At 42.1% G+C, this 14,532-nt stretch overlaps 1 protein-coding gene across 25 annotated transcripts in view; it reads right to left on the bottom strand.

Annotated features, from left to right (window-relative positions):
• ADGRB3 (adhesion G protein-coupled receptor B3) overlaps positions 1–14,532 on the bottom strand; it is a 732,591-nt gene that overhangs the window by 349,508 nt on the left and 368,551 nt on the right. For all 25 annotated transcript variants that reach the window (XM_021072833.2, XM_021072856.2, XM_021072841.2 and 22 more), the window contains one exon: positions 7–75. In XM_021072833.2, coding sequence (XP_020928492.1) covers positions 7–75 — 69 coding nt within the window. The remainder of the gene's footprint in view (positions 1–6; positions 76–14,532) is intronic.

Raw genomic sequence — 14,532 nt, 5'->3', positions numbered from 1 at the left:
ACTTACCTGTTGTGCATCTTCCCATTTTTCTTTGTTGTCTTCATCTAGAAGATTGCTAACTATTTGAAAGAAGTTCTGTAAATTAAATTAGATAAAAGGTTTAATGTTACACAAGAGAATATACTGTCAACAGCATCTGTTTGGACTATTATGTGCTAAGGGTATAAACACTTTGCAATATTGCTGGATGACACCAACTCACTCTCCTAGAAGATCTCTGAGGACTCTTTCTCAGCATCAAGATTCTGGGATTTCTAGACAACTTTACATATTGACCTCAGGAGACATCAGAATAGGTACAAGACATTTTTTCTCATAATTATTTGTCCCGTTATTATCTGTGTATTCTACTCTGTCACGCCACTGTTTAATTATTCCTTATAAAGAAACTCTCTTTGTAAGCTTTTGTAATGAAAGCCCCCGTGGTTGTCTTATTACAGTCACCCAGGTACCTGTGAGCCATAAGCGTTACTTACACTGCATTGCAGTAAGACACAGGCTGTAGGCAGAATGGAGGTGAGTGACAGCCTTCCTTGGCTGGATCCTGGCTCAGCCCTTCCTGGCTATTTCACTTTAGTGTTTATAACTACCTATTATAAAGATGACATGAAAATTTTCAAGTACCTGGCTAATAAGTGCTTAATAATACTTGGCTATTTTCAAATTCTTCTTCTTTTTTTTCCTGTATTTTGTCTTTTTAGGGCCATACCCACGGCATATGGAGGTTCCCAGGCTAGGGGTCAAATCAGAGCGACAGCTGCGGGCCTACACCACAGCCACAGCAACACAGGATCCGAGCTGCATCTGTGACCTACGCCACAGCTCATGGAAATGCTGGATCCTTAATTCACTGAGTGAGGCCAGGGATCGAACCTGCATCTTCATGGATACTAGCTGGGTTCGTTAACCGCTGAGCCACGATGGGAACTCCCTCAAATTATTCTTCTTAAAGCCCCTGCCTTTGGCAGCAAGGCAAAATGGAGAAAGGAACAGACAAGGTCACATGGTTCTAATAAAGTTCCAAATCCTTGCCATCGCCCTCATCCCTGACAGCTATTGGGAACCCACTGGCTTCATCTTATTCCAGTAGTACCCACGACGAGTTTTGGTTTTCCCTTCCCATGCAGACAGGCACCCTTTGGCATTCATTTTTTTGTTTCCCACATTCTCATGGGTTGTGTTAGTGCTCACTTAAATACGAGGGATCTTTATCAAAGAGGGAGACCTTCCTATCCTCTGACACTCAATGTCTCTTCAAAACACAGGAGCCAGGAGAGGAAAACCAGGGTAAGCAGTCATCACAGAAGACCTAAAAGTATAAAGTGAAGCTGTTTCATTTGTCTAATACTACATGGATGGAGGTCCCTTGCTTTTGTCCTTGGATCCCCTCTCTTCTGACTGGTCTGTGTGTATTTAGCATGAGCACTTATGCCAACACATTCACACACACGAGATCTCCCCTTGGGGTGGGGGTGAGGGTGGGCGGTAGACAGTTACAATTTTTTTTTAGTCCCCTCAGCCTTCCTATCCAACTAGCTTTTCAAAAAAGGTCTTGATTTTAATTCCAAATAAATTCACCTAGGTGTTTTTAAAAGAAAAACAAAGCTGCTTAATTTCCTCCTGTGGTTGGAATCTGTTAGTATCTATATTTAATTGCCCTATTTGTGCTATTTATTTTAATAGTTCCCGACAATCACATGGTTGAAACATGTTTCGAGTCACAACCTCTATAACAGTCACAGAATATTTTATGCAACTCTTGAAAAAACTACAAGTCTCTTTTAGGCCCGTTTTCTAATTCATTTAACCTTTTTGTACTACCAGCCATTTTTTCCACTTAAAATGTCCTGGCTGGAGTGATAACATTTTAAGGGCTTTGTCCATTGAGCTGTAACTCTCCGTTTGGGCAGAGAGAATTAACCTTCAGGTTCTCCGATTGTCTGTGGCTGGTTAACTCAATAGGGGACATAGTGCTAATGAGGCAAAAGTTGCAGATTTTATCCCTGTACATGCTGGTGGGCTGTGCTGAGGTCTGTGACCAGGGCTGCATCCTACCCCCTGCTAGCTTTCATACAAAATGCATGCTGCTGCTAACAAGGATACTGTGAGAAAGAGAAGCAATTTGTGCAAATGCAGCTCTGTTTCTGGGAAAACATTTCACAAAGCATCTTTTACTGACAGCGGGTCAGTGACTCTGCCCTGTCCGCAGAGGCCAGGGAGCACACATGATTCCTTGATCAAAATGATAAATTCAGGATTTGGTTTTTCAAAATCACCAAAGGGCATACATAAAAAACCCCCACAAATTACTTGAAATATACATTCAAGTAAGCAGAGAGGAAAAGAAAGGCTTTTGTACCATTTTCCAAGGCCAATAAGTTTACTTTATTAAATCAGCATGGGAAAGTAGCACAGAATAATGGGGCCCCATAGGGGCACAGGAGCTAAGCCTGAGCATCCCAGGCAAGGGGGAGGAGGACGCACGTGTACAGGGATACTGAGCTTTTCTTGTTCATCAGTGCATCCTCATCACATGCAATACCTTCTGCATAGCAGGTATTTAATAAAGTCCTGACTTAGAGGAAATAATGAAGTTACAAAATCAGTACACCTCAGGTTCTTTAACAAGACACAAGCATCATTCTATTCAACTGACTGCTCTAATCTGTCTCTCACACATTGAAAAAAAATGTATATGTGATTTTTTTCAGTTCACTTTGACTTTTGCTTAAAGATCAGATGGATAGGACAAAGCAGACAAGCAGAACAGTATTTTGAAGAGGGAACTCATGATATTTCAGGCCAACTTCACTGAAGTTTTAAGGAAACTGTGAAGTAACTTCCACAGCAGCAGATCCACTACTTGATCAAGTTTTTTTTAAAGAGCTCTGCTAATTGTGATCATCTCTCTCCTTTGATGATTTATGAATCAAGTGCCTTAGCCCCTGAGTTGCATCTGACAGTAAGTGTTTCGTTTTGATCAGCCCTGACCTCTATGGCTTACGCATATTTGAAAAGGTGGTGTCCTTGGCGGTCTGAGTTTGGAGCTTGAACTTGGCATACCTGCTTTTTCTTTAAATTTATTTATTTTTTACTTTTTATTTTTGAATTTTTTTGTGAGGTAACATTTTATTGTGGTAAAATAAAAATAATATAAAATTTACCATTTTTAAAGTGTACAGTTTAGTGGCATTAAGTACAGTTGACCCTTGAACAACCTGGGGGTTAGGGACACAGACCCACAACTAGAGGAAAATTTGAGCATAACTTTATAGTTAGCCCTCCATATCACCGGTTCTGCATACCTGCTTTTAAATTCCCCCAACAGGTATTCACTGCGTGGTTCTGGGACCTACCTCCCTTATCTAACCCATAAGGCAGAGATGTGAGCAGCTGCCAGGCAGAGTAGTTGGAAAGCTCAGAGCTAATTCTCAGCATGGTGTATGACACACGCTAAGTGCTCATTATATGGCAGCTTTATGATTTTACTCCCTTTGCGTTATCTTTTTACGACTGGCTGCTTGGTTTGTGTTTACAGACACGTCATGGTGAATATGCACCAATAATGCGGCTACAGACGCCATAGCCAACAGCTCACTTTCCTGCCTTCCTTCACACTTGCTTCTTCTCTGAGCACATGGTCAGCCCAGAGGTTATTCACAGGTCTGTAATTTGTTCAGCAGAAAACTCTCCTTCCTAAGAATGTCTTCTGCTGTGAAGTGTTTCAGTGTTGCAATAATGAGACCCCGCCATGTAGGAGGTGCTGTGCCAAAGGCTATGAGACACTAAGGTCAGGAGGCAGGGCTCTGCGTTTTCTTTGCAGGCAATTATTATGAAAATCAGTGCAGTGACCTATGAACTAAAGAGGAGCATCAGTGTCTCTGCCAAATTCAAAGTGCAAGTCCTAGATTTGGCCATGGGAGATGAAAAGGACATTCAATTTTAGGAAAAATAATAACTATGTAATTCTTTGTTCTATGTCTGCTTGGCTTCCTCTTAACAAACTTCTCAGAAACCATACACAATTTTCTATAAATATCCTGAAGTGTATCTTAGCATGTAGCTTTTCCAGAATTCCTTGTTGGAAAAGAGTTGCAGACTAGGCTCGTGATTCGAGATGGCTGAGCCATAGGAAATGTGTTCTCCTTCTCTTAGCCCAGCAGCAAATGCCTGGGCACAGAGAAGCAGAGACAAACCCAAGAAAGTGAGTTAATAAGTGGAACTGAAAGCTTTCAGGAATCATGGGGGTCCCAACTCAAAATACAGGGGGAATCTAAGAAAGGCTTAAAGGCTAAGCAAGGAAGCAGGGACATGCCATTAGCATCAGGATGCACAGCCCAGGACAGTTATCCATCCTCAATCCAGAGAGCAGGCAGGGGCTGCAGGTTAAGCAGGATCTAGCCCTTTCCTGTCTCTCCACTCTCTCTTGAGCTATCCTGCCCCATTCTGTCTCTACTCCAGGCTCAGCAGACTTCTCCATGCACCCCAAAATCCATTTCCACCCAGCCCCCAGACCGACATAATGCTGTTCCCTTTCTTCAACTACTTTACATCCTGTTCTTGATTTTACATCCTTTATGTCTAGATGTACATGTCATTTCCTCAAAAAGACTTCATTAGATCACCAACCCCCTCAAGCATGCAGGGTCTGAAAAGTCTCTTTTTCTGCTTTTGGTTAGTGAACACTTTTATTTTTCAGTTACCAATACCATTGTCATACAGGCTTTGCAAAAAATCCACAGAGAAAGGAAACAACCAGTTCATGGAAGAAACCCCCCACAAGAATATGACATGAAGGGAGAGGTTCTCTACTGGAAGGGAGCCTTGTTCTCTGTCTTGGGAGTCTGCTTTCCTCAGTACAGGGTGACTCACGCTGCCTCCACATCCCTGCAGGAGCAACCCAGCAAAACCGCCCTGCATTTACCCAACAATGAATAAGTGCTCCTTTGCCCTAAGGCAACAGAGAGGCTCGTAATACAGAAGCCACCAGCTGGATGGCACCCACTCACAGGGCACTGGACATGCTGAGCTGCAGTTTCACTGAGTAGATTTCTTTTGAAGTATACCACAATTCCTAATTATGATGCATTTGTATGATGATCAGTTCAGGGCTTTTTCTCTACCAGCCTATAATTTACGTGGGATCATTTCTCTTTTACCCATTCTCATGTCCCCAGTATATAGCATAAGGTGTAGGAACATGTAAAGACTAAAATATTCCAAATGGACTGAGTGGGGCCCACTGTGTAGAAGAACATGGGCGAGGCATGGGGGTGGGGGTGGGGTTAAAGAACATCAATAGATGGTCTGCACCCAATCTGCTGTCTCCTTTCCAATTCAATGCCCTCCTCTGCTTTGTGCCTAGGATTCTCCTACATCCGGGAAGGCAGATAGGATGTATATTTTTACAAATAAGAAAGCTAGTCATCCTGAATAAATATGGGATCAAACTCTTCCTGATTAAATAGAATTTTGAAGTCTCAAGGCTGTCCTGAGCACAGACATCTAATTTTGAGAAAATGTAGGACCTGATGAGTAGAGGACTCAGCTGTGGATGTTGGGTCCTGGTTCTTTCCCGAGGATGGGGCCTCCTCTTCCACACATGGCTCCTTCTTTGCCTAAAACAGCAGCCCCTCCCCACACACTACCTCTGCCCCATCCCGGCAGTGAGGGTGGCTCTGCTCAGCAGCAGGACAGCATCAGGAAAGAGAGGAAATACCTCAGGCAGCAAAGTGAGAAGCCTTTGACGAGGAAGAAGGCTAAAGGAAGGAACGTCACTGGGAAAGCTGCCCAGTGACCCAGGGGAGAGGCTGTGAGGACAGAGAGGAACAGTGGATGTGAGGATGGAAGTGAGGAGAGACATGGAGGACACACGAGGGGCAGAGATGCACTCACTAGTTCAAGAGTATTTCCTGAATGCCTACTATGCACTTGTCCATGTTCTGAGTGCTAGGAACACAACAGTGCACAAGCCCTCAGGGAGCTTACACTGTGGTGTGAAAAGAAAGTACATTTAATAATAAGCAACATTTTTAAAAGTGATTTAAGGTGATGATACAAAAATAAAATAGTGTATGGGGTTAGGGAGTGACTGGGCAGGGATGTGTGTGTGCAGGTATGTATGTGTGTATATGTGTGTTTGTGTATATACGCGTGTACTCGTGTGTGACTGTCTATGTGTGTGAATGTACACACATGTATGTGTATGTGCATAAGTTTGTGTGTGCATGTGTGTTTGTGTGTATGTGGTGAGGGTGTGTGTGCATATGTGTATGTGTATATGCTTTGTGTGAATGTATATGTGTGTGTATGTGTATTTGTGTGTGTATGCATGCATGGATGCTTGAGGTTGAGCAGTCAGCAGGAAAGACCTTTCCAAAGAAGTGACAGCTAAGGACAGAGTGATGAAAGGGATGGCTACAGGTATGCCCAAGGAAGAGCGTCCAGATCAAGGGAATGTGGGAAAGGTTAAGAAGCAGAGAGAGAGGCAATAGAGCTGGTGAGGTATTGAATAGGAGCTGGAGGGATTGGAGGAGGGACACCATTAATACAGGATAAGAAAGAGAAGCATGGAGTCAGATAAAGACCTTGATCTCACCATAGTTATGACATGGGTTTCATGAAAAATAAAAATCTAATATTGGCTGCTGAGTGGAAATCAGAGTACAAGAGAGTGAGAATGAAAATGGTGAGGTCAGAAAATAGTCTGTGCAACTTGCTGAGGCTTGGTTAGGGAAACAACCGATATGATGTGGAAATTGATGCCCAGGAGGGAGAGGGCAGAACTGGGACCAGACCTGATTCCTCACTGACCTCAGAGGCTCTGCCCAATACACATAAGACAGCAGAGCTGCGAGCCAAGATGCGCACTTAGCCTTGTTCCAATGGAACAGGAGGGGTCTGGGATAGAGCAGACACCCAGCTTTTGCTGTCACTACAGGCCTGAAGCTCAGAAGGTCAAAACTTGTGAATCATTCATTCTAAATTGAAAGCTGGAGATTTGGGGGGAAAAAATAAAATTACCAGGAATAGAGCTGAATGGGATGAGGTCAAGGTCAAAACATTGGCTATAGATCAGACAGCAAGAGAGATGAGAGACTACAGATGAGGAGGTGGGAAGGAAAGCACTTTCAATAGGACTCTGCAATGGGGAGATTAATCCAGAGGAGAAAGGCCAAGCCCCTAGCAAGGCAAAAACTCAAAGTAAGTTCAAGATGTGATATCTCGTCTCCTGTGTTTTCACAACCCATGCACTTGGCTCATGACACTTGCATGTGAGATGTACAAAACCATGAACACACCCCCATTATAGACTAAGAATGGCTTATCGATATCCAATCCTGTGATCTGGCTGTGACTCTAGTTCTTAGACTGCTAATCAAGAAAGTGTACAGAAATGGAATTGAGGACTATTATCATACAAATAATCTTGGGTCTGTTCTAACATATTTTTTTCAAAGCTAAACAACCCCTGAAAAGTTCTTTGACTATTTTTCTTTGGTACTAAGTGATCTGGCAATGGATCAGACCAGAGTCACGATACTGTGGTTTAATCTTCTATCTAGGATAACTACCCTAGTGGCACATTAGCTGGCCACTGACAATTAGAAACTCTCAAGAACTCAGGAAGGCAGGAAATGAAAATCCTGGTAGGGTTCAGGGACCAAGATATATGGAGAATATGATTCAGAGATATGAAACCAGCTACTGGAAAATCAGAGATAAACTGGGGGACAAAGGGGTTGGGATATCAAGGTCAGAAGGTCGGTCATGGTATCCCCAGCAGGCAGCATGACCTGGCCTGGAAAGCTGTCATCAGATGGTTCAGCTCTTGTCATTAGTGCTCGGCTGTCCCAGATTGACCCCTGCCATCTGCCTGCTAGAGAAGGTGTGACAGCAGATCATTGAAGCAAATATTAACATCCACTAATTTAGGAGGGGGAAAAAAAAAAAAAAAAAAAACAGTCTTTAGGAATTCCCTGATGGCTTAATGGTTTAAGGATCTAGCATTGTTACTGATGCGGTTCAGATCATTGCTGTGGTGTAGGTTCAATTCCTGGACCTGGAATTTCCACATCCTTAAGGTGTGGCCTTAAGGATGAATTCTTCTTTTCTGCCTCCCATTCTCCTTGACTCATTCCCTGCCCTTCTCTTCTGCAAAGGGTGGGGAAAAAAAGACAAAAATCAAAAAACAAAGCAGGAGTTCCTGCTGCTTCCTGAAGCAGAAATGAATCCCACTAGGAACCATGAGGTTGCGGGTTCTATCCCTCGCCTCACTCAGTGGGTTAAGGATCCAGCGTTGCCATGACCTGTGGTATAGGTCGCAGATGTGACTCAGATCTGGTGTTGCTGTGGCTGTGGCGTAGGCTGGCAGCTATAGCTCCAGTTTGACCCCTAGCCTGGGAACCTCCATATGCTACAAGTTTGGCACTAAAAAGCAAAGCAAAACAAAACAATACAAACAAAGCAAAAAACAAAAAGCAGTGGGTCATTCTTGCTTAGGCAGTGCCATGAGGAACACTTGACCTCCCTTTCTTCCCAGGAGAATTACCAAAATACACATCTACACTGGCAGCAAATATCTGTGGTCCAGAGATGCTTCAGATGTTTGCTCCATCAGAATCTCACCTTCCAGATCATAAGGGCTGCCATGTTCCTTGAGCTTTAACTGTGTGTCAGGTGCTGTGTAGGTTTTACATAAGTAACTTAACCCTCACATCAGCACTATGTGGTAGGTGCCATCATTCCACACAATGGAAGAGAACACGGCAACATGAAGAGGTCTAGTCACCTGTCCAGCATCAGATAGTTAACAAATAGCAGAGCCATGACCAACAGCTCAAGATTCTGCCCACAGAGCAAGCACTCTTGTCATCAAACTCTACTGCTTTCCCTACCTCCCCTATTTATGTTCCAGGAAATTGCTAACCTTCCTGGTTGCACAATTTTCTTTAAGCAAAGGATCTCAAAGCACCAGGTGGTATCTTGGATGCTAGAGTTATACTATAGTTTCAAACCTAAAGAGCCCTTACTAGATCTTATTTAGTCCAGAGAATTAGGCTCATCATTACATGACGGCCTTGTATTATCGCAGTAAGAGTTGCTTTCTCATTTCTCAAGCCACTGTCTTGTATGCAAAAAAGTAAAAGTGTCTTGCACTGAAAGCATAGGGAAAATAATACTCAAGGATCCCCACCTAGTGCCATTGAGGGGCAGCACGAGGAAGATCTAACATACATACTTGCTCATCTAGTGTTTTAGGGGACAAGATGCTTGGCTCATCCAAAATCCTAACTCTGCTTTCAATTTAATTTCTTGAACACCTAACTCTGAGAATTTTATTTAGAATATAGTTTGCATTTAAGAAAGACACTGGAAGCTGAAAACTCAATCATTGGGAAATGAATTTTCAAGCCAAGGGAATGTGTTAGGCAAACACTGAGTGGCAACCTCAGTAACAAAAGAGAAAAGAATAGGAAAGACAAGAGTGCATTACACATAGAAAAGGTAAATGTATTTTGTAAAACTCTAGTTTTCAATTACATATTAATGTAAGCTGTATGTCTTACGGTGGGTCACAGTCAAAACTTTTGGAAAACAGAGTTAGACCAACAGTTTTTTCAGGGAACAGAAAGAAGCCTGATTAGAGACAACTCCTTGCATCTAGCAAGTCTGAGGGCCACTCATGTCTCTGTAGATATTCCGTGCATACATCGTTTCCAACTTTTTCCTTCTTTACCCATCAATATAAGCTGTCTCAGGGGCCTACTTTTCATTTCATTAAGAGATTCTGCCTTCATTTCTACCCAGTGTCACTGAAACCGCCTTTCTTTTCTGCAACCTCTAGATCACTGCTGTAGACTCTCCATGGGTTTCTCTCCCCCAGTCTTCCTTTCCTCACTGATTCTCCTTATCTACCTCGGCTAGACCATATTTCTAAAAATACCACTCCTTTAGTCACTTTGTTTATAGGGAATCAAGACCAAACTCTTCTCTGGCCTTGGTTCTCCTGCCTTTATGATTAACATTTTCCACTGTGAACCCCATTTCTAACACACCTTGGTCTTTTGAATGTGCCATGCTCATGCCACCTCTATGCCTTGGATTTTGATTGCTGTTTCTGTATTTAGCCTTTTTCTCCAAATTCTATCTCAAGGCCCTGTGCTTCCATAAGTTGCTTTTTTTTTTTTTTTTTTACTGCTGTAGTTCAGACACTATGTTTCAAGGGTTCCAGGGAGTGAGACACACTGTACTTCTACTCTTCCTTATTACCACTCTAGCCTTGTTCATAACTGGGTTATTACGTATTTAACCTGCACTAATTTTTTTTTTGTCATTTTGTCTTTTTAGGACCACACTCATGACATATGGAGGTTCCCAAGCTAGGCGTCAAATTGGAGCTATAGCTGCCAACCTACACCACAGCCACAGCAACGCCATATCTAAGCCACATCTGCAACCTACATCACAGCTCAGCAAGGCCAGGGATCAAACCCACATCTTCATGGATACTAGTTGAGTTCATTAGCCACTGAGCCATGATGGGAACTCCAACCTGCACTGTTTCTAAGGTTCACAACAACCCTGGAAAATAGTTACTACTAAACTTCATTATTCAGGGATTCTGTATTTGCAAATTCAACTACCCCCTAAGATATATTTGTAAACCCCCAAATCAAAGCTTATAGCACTTTCACAGTCATTCACAGACATGCTCAGAATGGTGAATTTGAGTCATCCATGCATATACACTCAGCTCAGGTCACATGGTTGTTTTGGTTTTAGCCCACAAGCTGTAAACAAGTGCTATATTCATGGCATATTCAATGCCTAATGTTCCCCGCCCCCATGTGGTTGTGCTTTTCATTGGTAATTTCATTGGCGAAAGTGGTCCCCAGCATAGTGCTAGAGGACTGTATTCTTAAACTTAAGAGGGCTGTGATGTGCCTTACCAAGAAAATATATATGTTAGATAAGCTTTGTTTAGGCATGAGTTTTAGATATACAACAAAAATAATATATGTTAAGTAAGGTATATTTTAACAGAAACAGATATAACAAGGTCATGTATTAATTATGTGATGAAAGTTATATAACCAGATTCTAGAAGGAATCCATCCTGTATTTTCCCTACAAGTAAATGGCTCATCATTCTTTAACTTTCTAGACTACAACTACCATAACTAATGAGAATAGACAATACTACAATTCCTTCTTAGGGATGGAGAAATAACATAGAGAAAGATTAAGTAATGGGTCTGAAGACATCACAATAGTTATTGCACAAGCTGAAATTTCATCTTGCATGTCTGATTCAACACTGTCAACTCTAATCACTCCTGGTGTGGGTGGTATAAATTCATCCGCTATTGATAGAAGAGACTCAGCAGGAATTTTCCCAGGGGTTAAAAAAAGCAAATGGACAAGTTTTCCTCTCTTTCTCTCCATACATATATTTTGGCTACCCTACAACACACGGAGTTCCTAAGCCAGGGATCAGATCCAAGCCACAGCTGAGACCTAAGCTGTAGTTGTGGAAAGGCCAGATCCTTAACCCACTATGCCAGGCTGGGGATCTAACTTGTGTCCCAGCACTCCCAAGATGCCAGCAATCCCATTGCGCTAAAGCAGGAACTCCTCTTTCTCTCTCTTATTGGAAGTTCAGGGTACTTATTTTTTGTGTGTGTGAAGCAAATAAATTCTTCAAATATCACTAGGCTATTCATTAATTATTTCAACAAATATTTGAGTGTCTACTACGTTCAAAGTGCCATGTGAAGCCCTAGGGACCTAACTATCTCTCAACAAGCCTAAAATTTATTGCTGAAGGGAGGCCTGAAAACAAATAATTATGTTATAGGAGAGAGCTGTAGTGGGGATATTTACAAGGTTTCAAAAGGCCAGGCAATTGAGAAAATACTGAATTCTCCCTGGGATTTGAAGAGAAGATTTTTTGAGTAGAAATGATTTTTGAGCTGGATCTTGAAGGAATTTGCATCTGATTGGAAATGGGGAGATTAAGTTACATAGAGGACCAATGAGCAGAGACTTGATATGTTCAAGACCCGGCATTTGGAGAGAATATGCCTGAAGGGAACTCTTGGAATAGTTTTCTACCAGTTTTCCAAAATAAACTATTACTACGCTTCATCATTCCAAAACATAACATTACACATATTACACTTCAACTTTTTTCTCCCAATTTTAACAGGTTGTAGTTATGTAGTAATGCTGAATTCAGCATTACTAAATATTTTAAATAAATGCTTTGGCCATACTCTCTCTCTTTTTTTTTTTTTTTTTTTTTTTTTTGCTTTATAGGGCAGCATTAGCGGCATATAAAAGTTTCCATGTTTCCAGGCTAGGGGTCAAATCAGAGCTGCAGCTGCCAGCCTACACCAACAGCAGATCCGAGCCACATCTGCACCTGGATCCTTAAACCACCAAAGCAAGGAGACCAGGCATGGAACTTGCATCCTCATGGATACTAGTCAGATTCGTTACTGCTGAACCACAATGGGAACTCCTGCCCCTACTACATTTAAACAAATGTATTCTCTTTAAATCGTTTTACTTAACCTTTCTTTGGTCTTTGGTATTTTCCTAGGTTTGTTTTTTTTTTTTTTAAAGGATAACAAAAGCTCAGTGGTATCTCTGTAAGTACCGATTTTGTTGTTAATTAATTCAAAAAACATTTGTTGAACACCTTCAGTGGTCAAGATTCTTTGTTAAATCCTATTTGGGGGAAGGGGAACCAGGAGCTTGATTGGAATCCAAAGATGGTTCAGGACTATTTCTTCTTTTTCAAAGATTCACCAGTGAGTGTTAATAATTCAAGGTATAAAGAGATGCAAGCAGAAAAGTGCAGCCCGAGTTCAGAGGCCCAGAGTACCAAGAGATTACTTTAGAAGCCAGTCTGAAAGCATAGAAGAAGCAATGGTCTGGAGCCAAGAACACACAGGGAATCCAGGAAATAGGAAGTGGTTTATTTGGCTCCAAGTCTGTGGAGGAAAAGAGTAGTTCACGCATAAGGCTGAAAAGGCAGGTGACCTAGTACTGAGGACATACTAGAAGCCAAGATGCAGACGTTGGCTTGTCCTTCAGGTACCCTTGAAACCCCTCTGAAGTTTTCGGACTGAGGAGTGACATAATCTGAGCTGTCCCAGAATGGCTAATAGGACCATGGTATACAAGATGAATGGAGATGCAGTAAAGATCTGAGGGAGGATGAAAAGAGAGGCCATGGAAATAATGGAGGCTGTGGTAACTGGACCCCAAGTTAGGGAAACAGCCCTGGGAAGAGACAGGAAAGAGAGCAGGAAGAGGCACCGTGTAGGCCAAGCAACCAGGAAAGGAAGAGAAGGGAAAAGTCAAGATGACCTTACCGTTCCAGCCTAAGGACTACTCATTATACAAGGTGAAGTAGTAAGTGCAAGAAAACGTGGGACTCAAGATGAGTTTAGTTTATGCCATAATTAGGCTGAGAGTCTGGGAAATCTGAAGTGCCCAGGGCTCTGGAAAGCAGGGAACTGAAGTTTCAGTAAGGCACAGAAGGTTCTGGGTAAGGCTATAATCAAGCAAAGGCAGTAAATACATCCAAAAGGTCTGTGTAAACTAGCTTCCAAAAGAAAGTATAATAGGAAGCAGTACAAAGTCCTCTGGGATTTCAGAGAAGAGAAAGATTATTTTCTGATGGCATTTGGGGCTTGCAGTTCGGGCATCCAGAAAGACTTGCTGGAGCTGCCCTAGGAGTTTGACAGGCAGAGACAGAAGAAGGACTTCCAGAAGAGGAAGGCTTCCAGGGGTCTGAAAAGACACCAGTAAATGCAACAGAAAAATGCAAGCTTCCGTTTGTGAGAATGACGAGGACGGCAGCCTTCTGAGAATTGTGTGTGTGTCTGTCTGTGTGTGTGTGTATAAGACTGATGAGAGAGTGAGATGGAAATGGAGGAAGGTATTTCTGACAGTGCCCAAACGACAAAACCATAAGCCAATTGCTCTTTTTAAGTCCAACCAGCTGATATCTGTGAGGAAGTCTCTGCTTACACTAATTGTTCCCAGAGTCCACGCTCTTCAAACAGAAGCTCCATATGTTCCCAGTACAACCCAGGGATCTTAATTTCCTGAATTTCAGCATCTAAAAAATCTTTAAGCCCTACACTCCCGAGGACTAGAAGAGATCCCAGGGCTCACAGAGTGCAGCCTTCTGCCTGATGTTTCAATCATGAACACAGGATGTGAGATTTTTTGAAATGATAACTTGTATTTTATGTCAAGGACTTCAGGCATTATTTTTTTAATGTTAGTATTTTTATTTTTCAATGCTAATGAGGAGAAGTATTTCAGGACTATAGGGAAAAGTTGTACTTCACTAACTTCGTTACATTTTTAAAGCTGAAAAATTGTTTCATTCTTCATAAAGAAAAATAAACATCACTGAAATGTTCAAACAATGGTAACCGTCCATCCTTCTTCCCACAATATATTTTGACAATTAAAAATATATTCCTGGACACTGGTGACATGAGATAG

The sequence above is a fragment of the Sus scrofa genome, chromosome 1 (assembly GCF_054392235.1).
Source record: "Sus scrofa isolate SSC_HxYL_T2T_F1_AM1 chromosome 1, Sscrofa_HxYL_maternal_Yorkshire_Landrace_v2.0, whole genome shotgun sequence".
NCBI lineage: Eukaryota > Metazoa > Chordata > Mammalia > Artiodactyla > Suidae > Sus > Sus scrofa.
The sequence above is the reverse complement of the archived record's forward strand: the minus strand, read 5'-3'. Positions and strand labels throughout refer to the sequence as shown.